The sequence below is a fragment of the Eretmochelys imbricata genome, chromosome 7, assembly GCF_965152235.1.
Source record: "Eretmochelys imbricata isolate rEreImb1 chromosome 7, rEreImb1.hap1, whole genome shotgun sequence".
Classification (NCBI taxonomy): domain Eukaryota; kingdom Metazoa; phylum Chordata; order Testudines; family Cheloniidae; genus Eretmochelys; species Eretmochelys imbricata.
The window spans coordinates 38,965,518-38,990,594 of NC_135578.1; the positions used below are offsets into that span (position 1 = coordinate 38,965,518).

The 25,077-nt window shown below is 39.6% G+C and overlaps 1 protein-coding gene across 6 annotated transcripts in view; it reads right to left on the reverse strand.

Moving 5' to 3' along the window:
* The window catches only part of ATG7 (autophagy related 7), a 263,868-nt gene that overhangs the window by 179,924 nt on the left and 58,867 nt on the right, over positions 1-25,077 (reverse strand). For all 6 annotated transcript variants that reach the window (XM_077822265.1, XM_077822266.1, XM_077822270.1 and 3 more), the window contains one exon: positions 11,054-11,134. In XM_077822265.1, coding sequence (XP_077678391.1) covers positions 11,054-11,134 — 81 coding nt within the window. The remainder of the gene's footprint in view (positions 1-11,053; positions 11,135-25,077) is intronic.

Sequence of the window (25,077 nt, forward strand, 5' to 3'; positions counted from 1 at the left end):
TAATAAACTTCAGAGCTAAGGGTGAACCAGTCAAGAAATATAGGTTTGCTGATAATGTTTTAAAGAAAGTCACGCCAGTGAACTGGTGGAAGTCACTTAAGCACTTGGATTCAGAGACTGTTGAAGCGATAATCTCACTTTTAACAGCAGTAGTTTCTTCTGCCGGTGAGGAAAGAATATTTTCTTCCTTTGGACTAATTCATTCAAATTGAGAAATCATTTGGGATCTGAAAAAGCTGGAAAGCTTGTTTTTCTTTTCCAGATGAAGAACAAACAGGAAAATGAAGGTGAAGATGACTGAGTTGGCTGCAGAAGCCAATATTTTAAGTTTCTCAAGTTGACCTGGCTGACTGTCTTATTTTCTGCATTTTTTTTAAATATTTCATTCAACTATTTTAGTTAAAAACAATTTTAACAAAAACAAACTTGATTTGAAAAAACTTGAACGTTTAACTAAATGCAAAAATTCATATGCTTGTTTTGTTAAAATATTATGTTTTCGGTTAAAGAAAAAAATCCAGAATACATAATATTGTTTTCGTTAAATAAAACAATTTTAATGTCTGTCTGGTGATGTTCTCCTCCTAATACAGCATGGCAAGAAAATCCTCCAAATATTAATGATTAACCTGTTGAATTGGAGATAGTTCACCTCCCAATGACTTCATAAATATCTGCTTCAGTTACTTTCGGTAAATGAAATAACCAAACAATCATTCCTTTTCTGATATAGCTGTAAAACTAATCAGAAAAGTTTTCAAAATAAATCACTTTAAAAATGTATACTGTGTACCTTCTAAAAATGAAACCTACATCTATCACTGAATTGTGAAGAACCTTAATGTATTAAGGTTATAACAACCAACAGGAATGCACTTTTATGTAGAAATCCATGATTAAATAGAGTCTTCCTGACTAGTGATTTAAATAATGATTTAAATCAATCTAAGTTAAATCAAATGCACCCTGCCTTGATGTTAAAGTGATGGCACTCTGTGCAGTTAGGAAAGACAGCTTGTGTTTGATACAAGCAGTATTTTGTGCCAATGTTTTCTTGCTATATTAGAGGCATCAATATAATGGCGGTTAATAATTACGTGAGTTACGGAATCTCATAAATTCCAGCTGGTGAACATGTGGCCAGTGTTATTTCTTATAAAAAATTATTCAATAGGCCAAACAAACAACAAAAAACCAACCCTGCACCAGAATATTGCTTCCATGTTGATGCACACACATTGCCCATATTTTCTTAATTAATCACACAAAGAATCCTGGGTCCAACTGACAAATAAAAGTAATAATAAAAACATACAGAATGCATCAGCCCCTAAGTATGCAAAAATCTTGAGGAAATGAGAGGAACAGTTATAAATGACTTGTATCCAGTGAGATGAAATCTGACTTTATGAGTTCTGGAAAGGAAATCTACAGAAATTCAAAACCTTATTTCTCTTGCATTTGGCGCTAGTTTGGGAGGATGATTAGGGGAGGGTGGAGATCAACCCTGTCACAGCACAACATATGTTACTGGTTTATAGACAATCATTCACTACTCCCTGATTTTATTATTTCATGTGCCTGCTTCAAAGACCTTTGACAGTAAGAATGTACTTTAAATCAAAGTGAGTTTTTATGATATTTTTCATTTACCCAAAAAGAAACACAATAGCTTCAGGGAGAGAAGACAAGACAGAGGTAGGAAATCATGAGTCAAAAGAATTCATACAAACACACTGTCATACATTGCACAACACATCATTGGGCTTGAGAGACTGAATTGTGGAGTAAACGCTGTATGAAGATATTGTATCAAGGCCATTTGCACTACTCTAGTAAAGCTTGCATGCTTGTTGTCTCTTACAATATTAGTTTTTCAATGTTCTATAACTTGGCTGTGAAAAATTTGCTTCCTTGTGGAGCTTATAATACCACACAAATCTTTACATTAGAAGTAATATAATATTTTTTGCAGGACAGAACTTAAAAACCAAGCTTATTTAAACAAAATTTTTAAAGTAATTACTCCATAATGTGGACTAATTATTTTTGGCAGGGGTAATTTTGTTATTTTTTAATAAGCTATTTAACTTTGAAAACTGCCAACTCCCATAGTTTTACATAAGGGTTTCCTATGCATGTGTGGACTACTACTTAATAAGAAGGTTGCCTCCTGGACTATCCCCTTCTCACCTCACAATTGCATGAGGTGACCTCCTCCCCTCATTTGTGATCAGGCCAATTACAGTAACATTTTATATATTTTTAGTTTCTCTTAATAAAAAGAGAGCAGCTGGAAACAAGGAAACCAGTTAGCACCAAGTGACCAGTCAGCTCCAGCAGCTGCTCTGTTAACAGCAATCTGGGATTCTCTGCAATAAGTCATTGATTGTCCCTTATCACTGTGTATGTGTAACTGACACTTCATATCATTTATATATCAGTGAGCTTTTAAAGACTTCACCAGATTAAAAAAAACTACAAACAAATAACAAGAGTAATTTCCTCAGATCTGCCCTGTAGGGCAAAAATATGTTACTCATTTGCTAAAGATGGATTCTCAGTCTAGTAGCTTTGCTAATCACAGCCTGCCCCAAGCAGTAAAGATAACAACACTACTACAGATTTTCCTGTGGTGAGGTAAGTGAATGAGAGCTAGAGGGAGGGAAAAGGAATCCTTGTTACTGGGCATGACCCATAGTCTCGTCTCTCATTTGGTTTTCTACCTCATTGAAGCCTTCTAAAGTGCCTGAGCCTGTGAAGTGTTGAACTCCCATTCCCACAAAAGAAGGGTTTTACATGGGGGAGCACTGACAGATTACACAATAGGAATGGTCTATGACCAGGAATGAGTATTTCCGTATGTCATCCACTAATTGGAGTGGGGAAGAAATATAAGGCAATTTAAAGGTATGATTTTCAAAAGAGTATGTGATTCAGGAGCTTTTCAAAATTCCACTATAAGAATCTGATCCAACTCCCAGTGAAGTCAATGGAAGTCTCTCCACTGAATTCAATGGAGTTGAATTGAGCCCTAAATATACACAATATTGAATTACTGCTAAGCAATCAAGACCAAGTATACAATTTTCATCTTTAATCACTTAAAGGAGACAAAATCCACACTCCTACTCCAAGGCTGAAACAGAATGCATAACATCATAATTAAAGATAGGAAGTTTCTCCCTTAAAGATACTGTTTGCAAAACACTTTAAAAACTTAGGAATTTCTCAATAGTTAACATATCAGAACAAATACTGGGACCATAAATTTAATAATAGTTATTTCTGGATTGCAATCCCCAGCAATAAACATCTAGAAAATTAACAATATAAGCCCCCGGAGAATCAAGCCTTCTAAGATTATGATGTTCCAGAATGTCAATTTTTCTAACTTGCTTTTTCAATGCTCCTAAATAAGTCCATTTGCTTCAATGGGAACAGAGCCTGCATTTCTCTTGGGCAATAGTGTCCAGATCCAGGACCAAGAAGAAGTTCTTTTTTGTGGGATGGGTTGTTTTTTAAACGTTATTTATACTCCAAGCAGCATTTAAAATTCTATTCTTATCTCACATATCCAACTGTTACATTTGCCTTCCATAGTGGAAATAGCCTCTTATACTGAAAGTAATTGGAACTGCTGGAGTAAAGAGAGTTATTTTCATCTTGGCAGAGTTAGGTAACAAGATCTGGGTTTGCTCAGCATTCTTAAGTGGGTGAACAATGTGACCCTCTAGTTTACAAAATTAAAAATCTCGTAAATATATACCCTATTTGGCACAGCAAATCCAGCCACCCATCTATGGGAGTGGGAATTACTCATCCTGGAGTCAGAAGCTTTGAAAATACACATTCCTCACTGAAAGCCCAGAGCAGTCTTGCATGAACTCAAAACAAGCCTTGACTATATGAAAATATTTTTGAGGGTAGCTTAATCTCACAAAATGCCAGATGACTCCTAGCCTTCCACAAACCATGTCATCTCTGGATATTACATAAAAAGATGATGCCATCGACTGGGATCGAATGATCTCGTACTAACTTGTCGTTGAGAAGCATACCAGTTTCTCGCCTCAGCAGCAAATTTGCTCCTGATGTAACTCTTTTGAAGTCAATAGAGTTGCACCAGGAATTAATCTGATCCTTGTGTCTGGTAATTTAGCACTTCTGCAGAGTGTGGAATACAATCATCAAAATAACAGAGATGAGTTCAGGAAAAGAAAAGGTGTACAGACTTAAAATAGTTAAAATACATGACTTATACTCCTCAACTAGAATTTTACTACTACATATACATTTTTGTGAATGGCATAAGTAGTTCAAAGGTGTAACTACTAGGTAAATTGGATGGAAAAGGGGATCTAAAACAATTGTTTACAAAAAAAGAGTATATTTATAGTACTCATTTTCAGAGCTTGGAAAGAATCCATGATTGTCATGAGACTTATAGCAAATAAGACATTATTAGCAAAACTTACTTGTAAATATTTTGCATAGCCTTTCTGATGGTGATCTGACCAATATTTAAAAAGTAACATACTTCCTTTATAGCATAAACCACTGTAACTTGAAACCCAAATTTTGGTCTTGCATTGCTGACTTTGGTATGCTACCTGGTTTCATAGTAACAACCTGCATCATCTAGTAGTAGTAAGTACATCTGCATCTTCGTGACTCTGCCTGAATTTGATTTGAGTGTAGAGCATTCATAGACCTCACTGCTATGATGATATAAAAACTTCTTCCACAACTGCCTCCAAAAGGTATCCAGTTTCCTGAACAACCAACAAATGCTGTGAGAACATCACTTGGTTTGTAGTTGCGGGCAAGCAGTGGGGATTGAGATTGGGCATATGCTTATTGTGCCCTATCCCATATTGCGTGTGCACACTTATTTAGTGTGGGGCTTTTATGGGTAAGGAGGCTTATCTGGTATAATTGCTTGGATTCTTGCGTGCATACCATATCACATTATGTTTTCACCCATTGCTATGGATTAATTGAGAAATTATGGAACAAAATACACCCATTCTACTCTATATGGTACTTTGTTATACAGCCCAGAGAGTCTTTTAGATCAGTTGCTCTCAATCTTCCCAGACTACTGTACCCCTTTCAGGAGTCTGATTTGTCTTGCATACCCCAAGTTTCACCTCACTTAAAAACTACTTGCTTACAAAATCAGACATAAAAATACAAAGCGTCACAGCACACTATTACTGAAAAATTACTTACTTTCTCATTTTTACCATAAAATTATAAAATAAATTGGAATATTAATATTGTACTTCCATTTCAATGTATAATATACAGAACAGTATAAACAAGTCATTGTCTGTATGAAATTTTAGTTTGTACTGACTTCGCTAGTACTTTGCATATAGTCTGTTCTAAAACTAGGCAAATATCTAGATAAGCTGATGTACCCCTGGAAGACCTCTGCATACCCTCACAGGTATGTGTACCCCTGATTGAGACCCACTCTTTCAGACTGTGCATTAAAAAGTGACTTAACTCCCAAATTCCTACCAATTCATGCTCATGTTTAGCCTGCCCACTATTTCTCCCCTGCACAAATAAGAAAAACTTGATCCTGCCCATTGATATCTTCCCCTCTTCCTCCATTCCATACATAGTATAGTCACATCACCATTAGAGTTATGTTATGTGCTGATGTAGGTTTTAAGATTTTTAACCATGTTTGCCAGTACTCAACTCTAAAGAAATAAATTTCACCATTGCTCACCCTGTGAAGCAGGGACTTCCTGGTGCCAACAGGCAGAGGGTACAGGAGTGCCTAAGGGTTACAGGGATTCCCTGGGTCTGGTATCCACATACTAGTTCTCCACTGAAACCAGTGTCTCAGTGCCCATCATACTTACTGCAAAATATGTGTACCGATAATATGTAAGAACTTATGTTTATATACTGTAAATTATGTTCTTGAGGTCTGAGTTGGGGCTGGTCACAAGAAGGTGATAAACAAGGGTCTTTCAGGCAGGAGATGCTTAGACGAAGATTCTAGACAGGAAACAAGCAAAATTACCCTTTTACAAGCAAAGACAACAGATTGTTGGAAATACATCTGGAGGTGCAGAGGTATACCCACTTATCCTTCACCCAGGGGACAAGCTGCCAGCGGAGGACCACAGCTGGTCTGGCTGTTTAACACTGGGAGAGAAACTTTGGGTGAGCTAACCTTTTTGAGAAAAAATGTCTTGTTTATTAAATTTAGGCTCTAAAAAGCATGTTATGATTTTATTTTATATGTAATCAGTTGTGTCCATTAATTCTACATGCTTCTTCAATTTTTTGTTAAATAAACTACTACTTGTTTTTACTAAAAAATATTTAAATACTGTGCGTTGAGCAGTGCGGTGATCCTGAGGTATAACTGGTAAGCAGGTGTGTACTATTCCTTTGGGAGTAGCAGGTCTGTGAATTCTGTGAGTATCCAGTGGAATGGGGTTGGTAACTGCAGGGGGACACTTTGAATGCTCAGGCATTGGAGTGTGCTTATTGTTAACACGTACAGACACAACTGGGCCTGCAGAGGCCTGGAATGCAGTGCTTGTGTTGCCAGAGGTTGGTAGAGTCAGGGAACTGACCCCCCAGCAGGCACACCCAAGGTTTCCTCATGCTAAAGGCAGGTGTTAGCGAGATGCCTCAACTTTGGGTACCTCCAGGAGGTGTCACACTCACATTCCTGTCTTCATATTTTCTTGGTATATGTCATCTGGGACTCTTTGTATGTATCTCACACACTCTCTTGCCAAACCAGCATTAAACCCTCTGCCAAAAGCACCTTTTTGTCAGTATAAGCTGTGTATACACTAGGAGGGTTTGCCAGTGTAGCCACATCAGTGTAGACTATGCTTCAGACTATGTTTAATTTCCTTCAGATAAATACTACTTACCTACCTCACAGGAATGTTATGTTTGTTAAATAATGTTTATTCAACCATTTTAAAACATAAAATATGTCATCATCATCTTCACTTCTCTAAGAGATCATCAGGAAAGATTGAGAGATATCTTGAGACACGAGGATGATACTCCGCCATACCAAATTCTTGGAAGTCAACAGGGTTCCAGAGGAAACAAAGTCCAGAATCAGGGCTCTGGTTCATCAATGCCTCCTAACTGCATTTTCCTCACTTTAATCATATTCCTTTAGTAACATCTGCAGCACTACCTTGTTTGTGTTACCAGAAAGCTTTTCAGCCTAATTGTGTCTGCTATCATAGACTAAAGTTGAAAGGGTTGTTCTCGGTTTGCAACCCCGTTAGTAAGGATACAATGAAGTCCTATTTTTAGAAAATAAAAAAATGTGAAATGTATTGACTTGAAACACTAGGAATAAGCATGAGCAGCGATCTTGATGGGTGAAGAGCAGCTGAGAGTAAGTTTATGTTTCAGATAGCTTATTTGTAGTGCCCTACCAAATTCATAACCATGAAAAACATGTCACAGACCATGAAATCTGGTCTCCCCTGTGAAATCTGGTCTTTTGAGTGCTTTTACCCTATACTATACAGATTTCACGGGGAGAGACCAACATTTCTCAAATTGCAGGTCCTGACCCAAAAGCGAGTTGCAAGGGGGTCACAAGGTTATTTTGGGGGGGGTCACAGTATTGGGCTGACTTTGGAGCTGGGTGGCCGGAGGGTGGCGGCTGTTGGCCAGGTGCCCAGCTCTGAAGGCAGTGCCCCACCATCAGCAGCACAGGAGTAAGGGTGGCAATACCATGCCATCCTTACATTTGCACTGCTGCTGGTGGCATCTCTGCGTTCAGAGCTGGGCTCCCGGCCAGCAGTTGCCACTCTCCAGCTGCCCAGCTCTGAATACAGCACTGCTGCCAGCAGCAGTGCAAAAGTAAGGGTAGCAGTATTGTAACCCCCCTACAATAACCTTGTGACCCCACCACAACTCCTTTTTGGGTCAGAACCCCTATAATTACAACACCATGAAATTTCATATTTAAATAGCTGAAATAATGAAATTTACAATTTAAAAAATCCTATGATCGTGAAATTGACCAAAATGGACCGTGAATTTGGTAGGGCCCTATTTATTTGCTATGAAATATAAAAAATAATGAAGACTGAACAGTACTGTAAACATTGATGTTATAATTAAAAAGGAAATGTAATAGCTTTATAGAATAAATGCTTCTTCATTAGTCTCCTCGAGCAATCAGCTAATAAGGTGCTCCACACTGGGCACAATAATGCCATTGAAGTCAATGGAACTACTAGCACATCCAAAGATACACACAAGCATTACTGCTTGCTTGTTCCATCTACCTACTTAAGCACTTGTAATAGTGCTCTTCACCATAGTATCTGAACACTCCCCAGGAGCAGGTGGCCTGATTTTCCTCCCTATTTCAACTGAGGAATAAACAGACACCTTTATCTCCACAACATTTAATAAACTGTAACCTTTTATCCCACGAAAAACACACTTGTTATCATAAACTGATTTATTCTGTATTGAAGAACTTGGGACTTTTCCGCCGCAGGCCAGTGGTGGTGAGACTTTTAGATACTACAGAGAGTGTACCCCTACACTGCTCTTTTGTACCCACTATCAAACTGAAAGTGCAGGGTCACTAACTTTGCAGTAATCAGCTTGCCATTCCAGCATGTGCAGCACTAATAAAGGTTGGAGGAGATCATAGGAGGGAAAAATCAGCCCTCCCCCCAGAAAAACAAAAAAACCCAGTGGTTTCCTGCTGTGATCATCCCAATATTCCTGAACAACTGCCTCAGAGAAACGAAAGCCTCCTTGGCATGCAGCCTATTTGGGACAGATAAGGGATAACTTGATGCTTGAATGTCTGGGGCTCTTCTAGGTCAAAGTGAAGTGAAATAAAATCTAAACTCCAAATGTTAAGGCAGTTTAGCTGCCTCTTCAGCATCTACCAGCTGTACCTGTTAAAATTTAACACTGTGGCTGTTTAATTTTTTTCTTTTTATTCAAAGGTGGTATAAAATGATAATGCAAGAATGGGACTGGGGACAGAAGAATAAAAATTAATAATGTTAAAATCAGTGCAATAATGCCAAAAAACAGCTTTTACAAAAGCATTTACAGCACAGGAGAGTGAACATAAAATCAATGGCATCGCTGATCTGAGCCATGATGAAATTATGCTAAGTTTATGCATTAAGAAAAATTCACATACAAAAAACCATGAAAATATAATTGGATTTGTCATTTCGAAGTATTAGTATCAGATATCCAGATAATAGGGGGTGACATACTCCTATGCTAATAAAGGGAGTTAGCCAAATAAACAAATGCTGTGTTTCTACTGTAAGGAAATACATATACCAATGAAGCAACCTTTTCAGCACAAAAGTAATTTAATACTCAAACCGCATGAAAAGTGATCTCTATGGGAATAGAACAGCTGCTAAAATCCAAGTCAGTTTTTATTAAATCATCAGGATTGTTTATGTAAAACAGGGCTCTTTTAAAATGACCACCAAGAGGAAATCATTTGCTAACAAAAACGGATACCCGCATTTAATTTAATGGTGGCGGTGTGTGTGTGTGTCTGTGTGTGTGTGTGTGTACACAAGTACGTGTACATCAAAGCTGTATGTGGTCAGTATCTCTAGTCATAGGGTAGATGAACAGGAGGTGAAAAGGCTACTTAGGTGGACAGACAAATTTAGTATGTAATATCAGATTCCGTACTTTCAAAACAAACAGGATAGACTGATTATCTTTCTTTTATAAAAAAAAAAACACATAGGATGACCCCCCCATAGAGTACCTCTGCAAAAACATACTAGTGGAAATAAAGAGAAAATGACTTTTTTTAATGACCACTATATTGCTTAGCCACTCAAGAGAGTAGAGATGTGCTCCCAACAGAACTAAGAGTTTGTAAATTTAGCACTGGAGTTTTTGAAGAGAATATGCACATAAAAGTCCTTGAGGGCCTGGACTAACATATAAGCTATACTACAGGAGTGAGCGGTATACTGTATCACCAGAAGTTTCTGCAAGACAGAACTTTAAATCTTCAAAAAAAAAATCCTCAGCCCCTCAAGATCTGTATTTTTAAATATGAAGGATGAGTTTAGTGTAGAGAATGGAAAGAAATTCCTGCAGCGAGTCTCTGGGTACACAAAACTTGACTGAATTAACAGCATTTCCATGTGTGCCAAATTTTGACTTAAACCACTGACTCTTCATATTGAGATATCCCAGTCAAGACCACTAGGACTTACACTACACAGTCCCAGAAATGTTGCCAAAGACAGTTTTCAAGGATACAATACAGGAAAACAATCCAGCAAGGAAGAGGCCTCACAGACACATGAATGGTATGTACCAGTTTTCTGGTAAGATTCACTTCAGAATCCCAGCAACTCCTGTAATCCATTAGTCAAGTCAGGATGTCAGCACTATCACGAAAACTAAGCAGCTCTTTAATACTACACAGTTATAAAGGTAATTTTTACGTTATCCCTACATACAAGTTTTTATCAAGAAAGATCAGCTATTCACACTTTACCTAATTGCAACAGGCACCCAGTGCAAGTGTGTTAAAAAGAGGCAGAAGCAGACTTCAGAAATCATTTCTCAAATAATTAAAAAAGAAAGATTCTTCAACTGTACACTTTAAACTATGTCACAGTGTCTCTGGATTAACAGTACAGCAGCATGTTGTTCCTGGTGCCTTTTCACTGAAAATAAAGGGAAAAGCCCCATTATACTGGCTTCCTAACTTTGCCCATAATGTATTTATTTTTTTAGATGTCAGCATGAAACTCTGATGTAGAGAGACACTAGGTGACAGACTTGACATCTCTATGCAACCCAAGGAAAACCAGAAAATAGTGTAGGGAGAGGGGAGTCAGACTAAAATGGTTTAATCTGTAGCCAGGACATAGGAATAAGTATTGTGTTAGATCCCAGATCCTAAAGAAACAAGAAAAAGAAGCGTCTTTGAGTGAACCAACCTTAGATGCCACATGACCTGATTGTAAAACATTGCATATTCAGAAATAAAATACAAGCAACTCAGACTTACTTTGGGAGAGCAGGCTGTGCACTTGTCAAATGCAAGGCTGACAGGAAGGACATTATCAAATCTTGATAAAAAACCGCGAATCTGGAAAGAAATAAAATGTACATTCATATCATGTAATTATAGCATGCGTATTTCCAAAATTCTAGCTGAGTTAGACATGTTCAGCAAGGGAATGATCATCCTATACCTCTGCAAAATCAGAGGGGTGCTAATTTAATGGCCTCAATAATCTGTTCTATTAAATCTGTACTGGTACAATATGTGAATTGGTTGATTTTTCTACAGACACATGTAATGGTAGGACAATACAAATGCGATAATATTTAAATATGAACGGAGGCACAGCACCATCTGCAGTTTGAACTTTTTAGTTAATGTTGAGAAAACAGCCAGCAATGTCATAACTTTCTTTTCCTGTGCATTTCCCTGCCTTCTCTCTCTTTATAAAGACTACAATCTGAAAATGTAAACATTGTGCATTCCCGTACCAAACGGCAGCTGCTGACCTACTTGACATATTAGAAAAGTATAAAGAAAACTAATTTCACACAATTTCCAGAGAATTGGTTCTGATAAGATATACACTCTGTACAGACTTTGGGTCAGGGACTGGGTCTTCCAATATGTTTGCAAAAAACCCAACAGAATGACCTGGATGCTGGTTGAGGAACCTTAGCACTATTACAGTACAAATAATTAACAAGTGTTTTTCCTCTCTCCCCATTTTTTCTTCTCTTTTTTGGTAAATGCAGTTCATTCTTAACGTCATGTTGTACTTGACTAATTGTTAAAGTAATCAACTGCTTGAACACTGGAATTTTTTATACAGAACTAATTTTTTTCTATTATCTTCTTAGTTTGCTTTCCCAGATGAAGTTTCCAGGAGAGGCTCAGACCAGGAATACGTTTTTGAACTAAAGTGGATTAAGCATTTAGATGGTCTCTGCTCCAGAGAGCTTACAATCTCTTTATTGTGCATGTGTACAGCGCCTAATACAATGGGGTCCTGGTCTGTGACTGGGTGCCATTGCTATACAACTAATAAATACAATAAAATAATAACTAATTCAATGTTTTAAAGAAGTTCTTATAACATTTTTATTATAGCTGACCATTGTGCAACATATTCTTCCCCCTCTATACACACACACAAAACAATGCTTGTGACGCTGCATAAATGTTTACATAATTCCATTATATTTAAATTGCCACAACTATGCTTCAGATTCTACTTTCTCATTTGTGAAAAATGTCTCATCTCTAGACATTGGATGAAATCTGAGCCCCATTGTAGATACTGACAACACTCAGTGAAGCCAGAATTTCACCCATTATGTTTTAAAAAGATAACCTTCCGCATGAGATCTGATTATACAATAATGACGTAAATGGAAATGTTAACCTGTCTGCAGATAGTCTGAAACAATAGCTCTCTGAGATGTGAACTATCCTATTCATCTCAGTGGGTATTATTTCTGAAATATGACGACAATTTAAATGTAATTAACCATTTCACTATTGAGCATTTTAGCAGAAACATGCCTATTTGTCATTGATGGATGCAGAGGGGCAGCTAGTTGCTCTCAAAGGTGACCAGCATGGGGATCAGGAAATTCAAGCCCTCATATTCCCAAATTTAAGTCAAATCTGCTCCTGTCCCAAAGGGGGAGGGAAAGAGGAGACCCATCCCTTCTCCAATGCCAAAAGCCTCAGTCTCTCTCATGGGGAAAAGAAAACAAAAAACAGCTTCCACACTTTCTTTATTTCCACTACCAGGTTGTCAAAGCCTCCAGTTTCCCCCAAGACCTTCTGCTATTCACTATCAATATAAAAATCAGCAACCTGCTGAACAGTGAAAATTTAGGACAGCATAGACTAAACTGTTCATTAGCAAAATATAAATCAAAACACAAAGGAGATGCTGCTGTTTGAACCTGACTAGAGAGGTGAGAGAAAGGCATAGAGGGAGTCAGTGCCACATAAATTATGTGGCAGGGGCCACAAAATTAAGTCTAATATGTCACAACATGTCCAATAAAAGATACTACCTCACTCACCTTGTCTCTCACTGGATGTTCTGCTTCATACAGAATTGGAAATCAGTTGTTTATATCAAGATCATTCTAATTATTTAGCAGGTTCTACATTGCATTAATATTTATACATTATTATTATTACCTTACCCCACTACCACCTTCGTGTCTCTGATGGTTAGTCCTCCCATAGATGCTTCCAAAATGCTTGGGAGGTACTGACATTATTACTGCTTTTCACCATTATTATGTTGGCCATTTTGTAATTCTGTTATGCTGGGAAACCCATAACACTGCCACAGAGTACACTCAGGTCAGTAGTAATAGATTAATACTAACAGAGAACAGTAAGTAACAGCATCGTTCCAGTGTAAACTACATTGATTTTGCCATGTACTTTGGTAACTACTGTAACAATACAATTAAGTTAGCCATATGTGACAATATAATTACTCACAATCAATAGTTTATCAAAAAAGTGCCTCTCATTGCTCATATCACCTTTACATCAAACATACGTTGCAACTGAAGGAAGGCCACATTTTTAAGTAACATAAAACATATAGAAAGGTCTGAACTGGCAAATTGGACGGCTTGTACTCATACGACTTTTGTGCAAAAAGCTCTGAACCCAAGAACATTCTTTATCAAGAGGATCCATGCTCTATTATTTTGGTGAAAAGTAACAGTAACAGATGGACAAAATATATTATCCAAACTACAGAAACAATCTAACAGAAGTGAGCAGGTTTGCGGGAGTCAAAAACTGGTCCCACATTCACACCAGTTACTGGATTTTGGGGAGCTACATTAAAAACCAATACAGATAGAATACAGTTCAAACAAAAACAAAAACCTTTCAGACAAAAAAAGATAAGTTCAACATAAAAATATTGTATTTCATACTGACAGCAGCTGGCCCCAAATGACTGCAGAGCAATTCATTTATGGTATCAATTTCATCAGACTTGCTTAGTCTAGACACTTCACTTTAACAAGAGACTGGCAGAGGTTAACCTGTCTACTAAGCACTGAATCATAATTTCAAAGCCATAACTGCACATTAAATTACATAATGGCTACATCTGATACTTTTTAAACAGTGAACTTTATACAGCTGTAGGAAAATGACATCAGGGCAAGCCAGATATCAGGCAACATACATAACCTATGATAGTTGAATTTGTCCTCAGAGGCTCCTGATTTCAGTTTGTTCTCAGCATCTCCTGGGAACTAACTACAAAAAAAAAAAAAAAAAAAGGAGGCACGCCAACCCAGGAGAAGAGCCTAAATGCTTTTCAAAATACCTATTGCAAATGAAGCATAGCTTAAATAGAGCTATTAGCGGTCACAGCAGCAAGCAACCAGCACACAAAAGAATGTACAAGAATAAGCGGGAGCAATGACACCTACTAGAGTAAATCCCTACTCTAAAATGAGAAGAGCAGTCACAATCTGCTATGTCAACAATCCTGGGGTAAGAGTATGGCTATGCCTATTCTTAAACCGCTGCTGCAGCTGTGCCGCTGTACCACTTCAGTGTAGCCACTCACTACAGCGATGGGAGGGGTTCTCACGCTGCTGTAGTTAATCCTCCTCCCTTAGAGGGAGATAGCTAGACTGATAGAACAATTCTTCTGTCAACCTAACCCTATCTACACTGTGGGATAGATTGGCTTAACTACCTCGCTCAGGGGTGTGGATTTTTCACAACCCTGAGCGACAGAGCTGGGTGAACTTTCCTTTTTAGTATAAACCTGCACTAAGACTCAACGGGACAGTCCCTCTGCTGGCATAAATTGACAGCTCCATTGCAAAAAGAGCCCAAATAGACACTGAATGCTATGTCTACATTTAAAAGCTACAGTGGTACAACTGCAGTGATACAGCTGTGCTGCTGTAGCACTTCAGTGAAGACACTTAGTACAGCGATGAGAGAGGTTCTCCTGTTGCTGTAGGTAATCCACCTCCCCCACAGGCAGCAGCTAGGTTGACAGAGAAATTCTTCACTGACCTCTTGCTGTCTACACCAAGGGGTACGTTGGCTTAACTACATCTCTCAAGGGTGAGGATTTTTCACGTTCCTGAGAGACGTAACTATGCTGATGTAACTTTTCAGTGTGGACCAGCCCTTACACTGAGCCTGTACTGTGTCCGTTTGGGTCCTTGTTATTTATGGTCTGTCATGTTCTTTTAGACTACACTCTTATCTCAGAATTACTACAATGCTACATTGTGAGTGGTGGGCAGGGATTAACTCTGGTGTCCTCCTGCCAAATTATAAACACTTAAAAGTTTTATTGACTTTTCCTTTTTTGATATTACAATAAAACAAATTAATTTAACCGCAGGACCCTGGGTTCAAGTTGTTACTTTAATGATCTGACACAGGCTCACAAATGCAGATCAGGAAGGAATGATTTTTTCTCCCGAACCCTCTCTCTTATCGCCCATTTTGTTTCCTTCTCCTATTTTTTTCCATGGTATTCCTTATTTCTGCACCTCTCTCTCACCTATGACCTCATGCACAAAGCAATCACCCTCTCTTCTTTCAAACCCCTTCTTCCAAGGGTCAAACCTAAGTTAACTAAGAAAGAAACGTGTCATGCACTGATCATAAAACTATATTTAAAACCCATAATAACCTATACAACAGGACCATGCTCTGGGTTTATTTGTCTATCCACTTAGATCACATGGCCCTTGTAGCAGGGACTACCTCCTCTTCTGTGTTTTGAACAAACAAATAAGAATACTACAAATAAATTCAGATCTTATGCGGAGATTATCCTGAACTCACCCTCTTATGATAGAGAGTCTCCAAACTCAGGGTACTCATGCAGTTTGTGGCCATATTCTGCCTTCAGATGTACGTTGATGGATTTCCTCTGAAGGCAGAAGGTGGTCCTATCAGTATTTTCAGTTTTAAGGAGAATATTTCAATCTCAGTTCTGAACTGCGTTGTTTATTATTTCAATTAACCACTGACATACAATATCTGAATTTATATATAGGCAAGTAACTACATTAACTTGCTACTTTTATTTTCTATTAAAAATAGATACATATCAAATATTCTTTTCTTGTATTAAGCCTAATTTTTATTACATTGTCAGCTTTGATTTAGGCAAGCAGCCAGACTTTACACATGAATGGTGTGGAACTGAGCATAATTGAAAATCAGGTCTCAGAAGTCTCAAATTGGGCACCCAAAAACTGAGGACTACACTCCAATCCTCTTAGTCAAACTGAAAGAAGTTACTAACTCTGCTCACTAAATGTAATTCTTCAAAATGTGTCTCCCTATGGGTGCTCCATTTCAGGTGTTTGCACATGACTCATGCACCTCTGGTTGGAGCTTGTCATTTGCAATGTCTGTTCAGCCCACGCATGCACTGTTGATATCCTTGTGCCCTGCACTGAGGATATATCAAGCTGCACAAATGAACCACCCTCTGCTCCCTCTCCACTGCAGAGTCTCAGAAGGAAACTCTGAAGCAGAGGGAAAGGAGGCGGGTAATGGAGCACCCACAGGGACACACATTTCAAACAACTACAGTGACTGCACAGGGTGAGTAACCTCTTTCTTATTCAAGTAATGATTCTGAGTGCTCCACTTCAGATGGCTCCTGAGCAGTATCCCACATAAACAGGAGGGAACTTTGGAATCAAGTCCAGAACTGCATTGCAAACTGCCAAAATCAGATCTAGAGGCGCTGACTAGAATATAGTGTCTGGAGACCTATGTACCAATGACCATTTAACAGCTCTGCAGATCTCAGATACTGGAACATTCTCAAGTTGAGCTATAGATGTAAACTGCGACTTTGTAGAGTGAGCGAACACACCAGAGGGGGGTGGAATGCTCGCACCACCGTAACAAGCAATAATACATTCAGAAATTCATTTTGATAGTCTTTGGGTAGGAACCACAGAACCTTTAGATCTGCAAATGCAACTAACAGTCTAAGAGATTTCTGAAATGATTTAGTCCTACACAGGTAGAAGGCTAAACACCCTCCTGACATCTAGAGTATGGAAAGCAGTCTCCAGATTGGAATTATGTGGTTTTGGAAAGAAAACTGGTAGGTAAATTATCTGAATCAGATGAAACTCAGAAGACACCTTAGGAAGGAACTTGGGGTGTGGCTGTAAGGAAACCTTGTCCTTGTAGAATATTGTGTAAGAGGGGCCTGCCATTAAGGCCCCAATTTCTCTGACTCTTCGGCTGATGTAATAGCCATTAAGAAGGCTGTCTTCACAGACAAATTCAGTGAGGAGAAGGTTGCCATTGGTTCAAAGGAAGGTTTCATGAGATTTTTTTTAGAACTAAATTAAGGTCCCAAACTGGAGAGTGGACTTTCACCTGTGAAAAAAGATTTTCACAAACCTTAGAGTTGTAGTGTGAGCTAACAGCAAGAACCCCTCAACTGTGGTATGCAAAATTTTTAATGAACCTTAAGAGAACTGACAGTCCCATTTTCATTAGTTGCAGCATGTATTCCAGAATAACTGGGAGTGAGGCAGATTTGGAAACAACTCCCTGCAGTTTGCATCAGTGACTAAATCTTCTCCACTTTTGAAGGTCAATATTTCTGGTAGAATTTTTCCTACTATTTAGTAATATATGTTGTACCTCTATAGAACAGGCTGACTCTAATCCTATGAACCATCAAGGAGCCAAGCCTTAAGGTGAAAAATTCTCAGATTGGGATGCAGCAGTCGACTGGTGTCCTGGGAGAGGAGCTGAGGAGTGACTGGAAGACTTACCGCTGGACAAAGAGCTAGGTGAAACTGAAAAAAACCATGCCTGCTTCAACCACATTGGCGCTATTAGGATAACTCTGGACTTGTCCTGTCTGATTTTGTTCATTCCGAGGATCAAAGGCTTCGGAGAAAACATGTAAAACAGTTTCTTCATCCAAGGAAGGCATTCCCCAAGGAATTGTGACCTAAATGCCCCACTCCCTCTTGAACAGAATAGATAGCATTTTGTATGAGAGGCAGAAAATGAAAGCAGGCATTTCTGATCACTCTGAGCTTCAACCGATTGAAATGGATGGTGGTTTCTTGGGGTGCCCACCTGCACTGTACCTTGAGCGCATCAAGGTGTGTTCCCACCCATTCTAAAAGAGATGCATCTATCGTTACGGTTACCACCACTTGAAGGAAGGGAACTCCTGAACTTACACTGCGATGAACCTTCCACCAGCCTAGGGAGTACCTCACATGCTGAGGCACTGATGCCGGTTTGTGCAGTTGTCTCTTTTTGGTGAGTACACTGACCTGAGCCATCCCTGGAAACAATGGAGACATAATCTCACATTTTCTGTCATAAAAGTGCAAACTGCCATGTGACCTAGAAGTCAAAGACTGGTTCTGATGAAGTCTGAGGGCTTCCTTCATAGTTATGACAAGGTCTGATAGTGTCATGAACCTGTCCATGGGAAGGAAGACCTTGGATGCCAAGGAATCCAGGGATGCCCCTATAAATTGTATGTTCTACATGGGAGTCAGTGTCAATTTCCCCCCATTCAACTGAAGACCCAAGTCCAAAAACAGAGAACGTGCTGTCCACATGGCAATCAACACTTCTTGGCACAACCAATCCTTGATCAGTCTATCAACAAGGTACAGGAATACCATGACTGCCTGATGATGCAAGTAGGCAGCCACTACCAACAGAACTTTTGAAAACACAATTGAGCCAAGGAAAGTCCAGATGAGAGTACCCAGTACTGAAAGTGATCCCAGCCTATGACAAAACAAAGGAATCTTCTGTGGAATGGTTGTATTTTATGTGGAAGTATGTGTCTTGAGGGTCAAGGGCTGAAAACCAATCCCCTGAATTTAGAGACAGAATAATAGCTGTCAGTCACCATCCTGAACTTTTGAGACCTCAAAAATTTGTTTAAGAGTCTTAGACCTAAGATTGGTCTTCACCCTCAGTTTTTCTTTGGCATAAGGAAGTACCTTGAGTAGAAGTCCTTTCCTTTGTGCTGAACGGGAACCGGCTCTATTACTCCAATACAAAGAAGGGTGTTTATTTCCTGTCTTAGTAAGAACTTATGAGAGGGGTCTCTGAAGAGGGACAGGGCAGGCAAATGAGGGAGGGAGGTAAAATGGATGATGTAGCCCAGTGATATTTCCATTTGACCTGAGGTGGTATGCTCCCATGTTTGTCAGGAATGGAAGAGTCAGTCTCCAGTGGGAGGAGGAGGCAAACAATTGCAGCTGACAAACTGAAGAGATGAGAGGGCTCAAACCCTTAACCATCCTGTCAAAACTGGTGCTTCAAAAAGATGAAGCATGCTGCAAACTTGTGTCAGGTGGATTAGAGAATTTCTCCAGAACCTGTGTGTCTTTCTAGGAGGTACTATTGGTCTCTGAAACCCAGACCATTGCACCAGGTGGGATCTTTGGGCTGTTTGTAATCTACTGTTTGTTCACAGGAGTGTAGTGGCCCTGGAATCTTTAATAGTATGCAACAATTCGTCAGTATTCTCTGCAAACAACTTCAGTCCATCAAATGGGAAATCCTCTACCGTATTCCAGATGTCTCTGGGGAAATCAGACAACTGGAGCCAGGATGCCCCCATGCATTACCATTACTGCTGCATCCAAAGCCACCTGGAGAGATGGTCTGGCCAGTAACCATCCCTCAGCTATAGCAGCCTGAAATGGTTCCTTTTGGTCTGGAGTGAGGTTTTGAATTAAAGAACCAAATTTTTGCATAATTTGTAAAGTTGTATTTGGCCATCAGCACCTGATAATTTGTGATGTGGAAATGTAGGGTTGCAGATTAATAAGTTTTTGTCCCCAGAAGGTCCAGGTGCTTCTGGTCTCTGTCACATAGGATGGACTGACACCAGTGTTGCTCTATTCATTCACTGAATCAACTACTGGAGAGTTGGGTGGAGGGTGGGAAAAGAGGAACTCAGATGTATTGGTGAGAACATACTACTTGTTACTGGCTCTCTTACACACAGGTGTTACTGTGGACAGTGTGTGCCAAAAGCATTGCACAGGTTCCAGCACAGCCTTACTGATAGGAAGGGCAACTATGGATGGCATTGCAGAGTGAAGAACATCCAATAGCTTGTGTTGAGATTCTTTCACCTCCTCAATAGGTATCTGCAGGGAGTCTGCACATGTTTAATGAGGTCTTGACACTGCCAAAAATCATCAGCCATTGATGGAGGTGGAGGCATCACCACCTCATCAAGTGATGAGGGGACAAGATGGTAGTCTGAGGGGTAGCTCCTTTGTTTGCCCTAGCCTCCTGATCCTTGAACATTTCCTCCTGTTGAGTGGTGTGCTGGGAAGTGGAATCTTGATTCCTACCTTCTTGATGGGAGAGGGTTGGAGAACTGCTGCCAATTAGCTGCCCAGGGATCCCAATATGAGCATGGAGGACCATATGGGGGAGGGGGTGACATCCAACATTGTTCTCACCAAAAGCGATGAGGTCCCTGGACATGAGGTCCCACACTGCTGTCCTGGGCAACGCAGTATGGGGAGGAGGCGAGCAGCCCTCAACGGTGAAAGAACAGGTTAAGGACTATTTAGAAAAGCTGGACATGCACAAGTCCACGGGTCCAGATCTAATGCGTCCGAGGGTGCTAAGGGAATTGGTTGGTGTGATTGCAGAGCCACTGGCCATTATCTTTGAAAACTCGTGGCGATCGGGGGGAGGTCCCAGACGATTGGAACAAGGCAATTATAGTGCCCATCTTTAGAAAAGGGAAGGAGGAGAACCTGGGGAATTACAGCCTCACCTCAGTCCCTGGAAAAGTCATGGAGCAGGTCCTCAAGGAAACCATTTTAAAGCACTTGGAGGAGAGGAAAGTGATCAGGAACAGTCAACATGGATTCACCAAGGGCAAGTCATGCCTGATCAACCTGATTCCCTTCTATGATGAGATAACTGGCTCCGTGGATATGGGAAAGTGTGGACGTGATATATCTTGACTGTAGCAAAGATTTTGATACAGTCTCCCACAGTATTCTTGCCAGCAAGTATGGATTGGACGAATGGACTATAAAGTGGCTAGAAAGTTGGCTAGATTGTTGGGCTCAATGGGTAGTGATCAATGGCTTGATGTCTAGTTGGCAGCTGGCATCAAGCAGAGTGTCCCAGGGGTCGGTTTTGTTCAACATCTTTATTAATGATCTGGATAATGGGATAGATTTCACCTTCAGCAAGTTCGCGGATGACACTAAGCTGGGGGGAGAGGTAGATATACTGGAGGGTAGGGACAAGGTCCAGAGTGACCTAGACAAATTGGAGAATTGGGCCAAAAGAAATCTGAGAGGTTCAACAAGGACAAGTGTAGAGTCCTGCACTTAGGATGAAAGAATCCCATGCACCGCTACAGGCTGGGGACCTACTGGCTAAGCAGCAGTTCTGCAGAAAAGGACCTGGGGATTACAGTGGATGAGAAGCTGGATATGAGTCAGCAGTGTCCCCTTGTTGCCAGGAAGGCTAACGGTATATTGGGCTGCATTAGTAGGAGCACTGCCAGCAGATCTAGGGAATTGATTATTTCCCTCTATTTGACACTGGTGAGGCCACATCTGGAATATTGCATCCAGTTTTGGTCCCCCCACTATGGAAGAGATGTGGACAAATTGAAGGGAGTCCAGTGGAGGGCAATGAAAATCATCAGGGGGGTGGGGCACATGATTTATGAGGAGAGGCTGAGGGAACTGAGCTTGTTTAGTTCTGAAGAAGAGAAGAGTGAGGAGGGATTTGACAGCAGCCTTCAACTACCTGAAGGGGGTTTCCAAAGAGGATGGAGCTTGGCTGTCCTCAGTGGTGGCAGATGACAGAACAAGGAGTAATGGTCTCAAGTTGCAGTGGGGGAGGTCTAGGTTGTATATTAGGAAAAACTATTTCACTAGGAGGGTGGTGAAGCACTGGAATGGGTTACCTAGGGAGGTGGTGGAATCTCCATCCTTAGAGATCTTTAAGGCCTGGCTTGACAAAGCCCTGGCTGGGATGATTTAGTGGGTGTTGGTCCTACTTTGAACAGGAGGTTGGACTAGATGACCTCCTGAGGTCTCTTCCAACCCTAATCTTCTATGATTCTCCCTGTCTCTTCAAGAAAGGGGGTTCCTGTATGGGTATGCAGGAGAGGCCTGAACAGAGGTTGATGATAATGAAAAGGGAGGTGAGTTAGACATTACTGAAGATGTATAATGGTCTGGAGACCAAACGGTTCTTCATACCAGGAGACCATCCGTACTTAGAAGCAATGGAGACTCTGGCTCAGCAATCACAATGGATCCTTCGGGTATCCAAAGTCTTGCAGTACCAAGCAGAGTTGTGCTACCAAGTCGAGTTGCAGCACTAAGTGAGGTTGTGGTTCTTGTGGTCTGACTCTGAAGTGCAGCAAAGGCAGTAGTCCATCATTAACAGTCACAGCTTGGCTCCTCTATGCCCTGGATTTGAAGACTAAACAGAAATTACATTTCTGTGGGATAAGAGACTCCCCTTGGCAGTGAATGCACTTAGCATGTCCGTTACTGACTGGGCTACCCTCTCTACCCATAATGCAGTATTTAAACCTGCTGAACTAGGCATGCCACTCTCAGGGAGGATCTACTGGGAGGAAATAAAATAATCTTCCAAATAACCAGTAACTAACTACTACTAATGAAAAAATAAAATATACCAAGCTAGACTGCAGCCAGCAAATAGCCAAAGCACGCACAATGCAGACATGCTAAGACCTGTCTCAGGCAGAGATGGCTGAAAAGGAACTGAGGACACTTCACCTGTGCAGTCTGATATAGCCTTGGTGAGGATCATGAGAATATCAGCAGTGCATGTGCGGGCTGAACGGACACCGCTAGTGAAAATCTCCAATCAAAGCTGTGTGTGAAACTACTCTAAGAATAATAATGCCTTATGCGATGAGCAGTTCTATTGCCATCAGAATTGAGACTATTCATGAAGCAAGTTTCTATTTGATGCAAGTAACAATCAGAATTTGGGACTGAAGCACCCAAAATTAGAGAAAATTATTTGAAAAATGAAGCCAAGATGTCCTTAAAAGCCACAGGAAAAAGTATAACTAGGGAAGAAAAAAAAAGAGATGCAGCAATGTTATAAGAAATACCAACTAAAATGTTCCTAATGAGAAATTAGACTGGGAAACTAAGGCAGTTCCTTCCTTTTATACTAAAGGAATATGGTATGGGCAAAGGGGGCCAAATGATAGGATTACATCTCCTTAACCAACAAGGAACTCTTTGTCCAAACACAGGGAGACAGGGTGAGAAAGAAAATGCTGACCTTGCATGAAGACATTGCAACACAGCTAACTATTATATGTGCAAATGTCTCTTGTAATAAACAGGATTTCTGACCACTTTGTAAAAAGTAGTTTTACTAGACACAAAAACAGTAGCTTGACTTAATGCATTTCCTCCTTTGGAAGGGAGACAAAAATCCTAAAATTTGCAATAACGCTAGCAAGTAACTACACAAATACTGCTACCATACTTTCCCCACATACGGTTGCATATTCACTGGGCTTAAAGAAGGTAAAACAAAGGAGTGGCCAATAAAGTAATTCTTTAGACACTAAAAATCAGAAAAAAGTATCCAGTGAAATGAGTGAATGGCTGGACAGTTGCATTGCTCAAAGAGATAAGCAATACACAATAGGATTAGTTGCCATAGTACTTAGAAAACCTAGATTCCTTTATTTTGACATTTGACACCCAATGAAGAAACTTTTGCTTAACAGTATCTGGATGGAAAAGACTAATTTAACATAAAATGTGGAAGCAAAACCATGTCTCACACAAGAACAATAACTAAATTAAGGTTTTCCTCAGTCTCAAGTCTAATATTTTATGAAGAGCATATCTTAAGGATACAGTTCAGTAAAGGACAAAGAGGCAAATGAATACATGCAAGGTTTGCAACACAAACTATGGGCTACTTACAGGATATATATACACAATTTTCATTTACAGAAATATAGGGAATGGGAAATATTATTTCTGACCTACATGAATGGCTGGAGAATACCCGCAGGAACAGCAAGTTTCATGCAGAATACAGCATTAGTGACAAACAAGAAAAATTTCAATCTTCTTTGCATCCAAACATGGAAGGCAGTGAACAGGAAATTATTTTCATATTAATACTGATTCGGTATTCTTTATTTAAGAGAAGGTGGAAATATAATTTTGTTTTACAGAGTACACCAGCATAAGATTGATATTTTGATACATATAGTCATAAGTGTAAGGTTAAAACTCATACACAATGAAGTCAGAGCAAATCTATTACTATTTATTGAAGATTTAACCTTCAAAAATGGTGGTCACTGTTAAACACATTCCCTCTCCTCCCATCTTCAACTAAATACTGTTTTCACCATATTATCCCGTTTCTCTTAGAAGGAGATATATCCACAATATTACAAAGAGAAATCTTTCTGAATAAAAGGCAGGACTTTTTAACTAAGAAAGCAAATATTTGTGAGTATATATGTTTTCATGTTGGAAGCGAATGCCTTGATCAGAAAGAGAATGAGGTTTTGCTTTGGCTTTTATTTCTCCTTATCATCTCAAAATGAAAACAATCCCCTCTGGATAAATGTAGAAATCTTTATTTGCACTCAGTTCAGATAATATGCATGCTGTGCTAGGAGACAGATACAAAAACATCCCTGGAGAAAGTGAGTTGTTTCAATTCATCTCCTAAAACTCCACAACTATCAAACAGGAAGTATGGATATTTTTATCACTTAAAATATACAAACTGAACTGAATATGTACTTTTATAAAGATCATTCCCTTTAATTATTTGGATGTTAAACAAACCAATCACCAATCATTTTACCTTCTCTTTCTGGGACATTAAACTAGTCCAGTCTGATTTTACAATTTACAAAGACCCCCAAATGCCACTGAAATACATGATCTAACCCTTTATTAATGTCATTCAGGATACCACACAACCTCAATTAG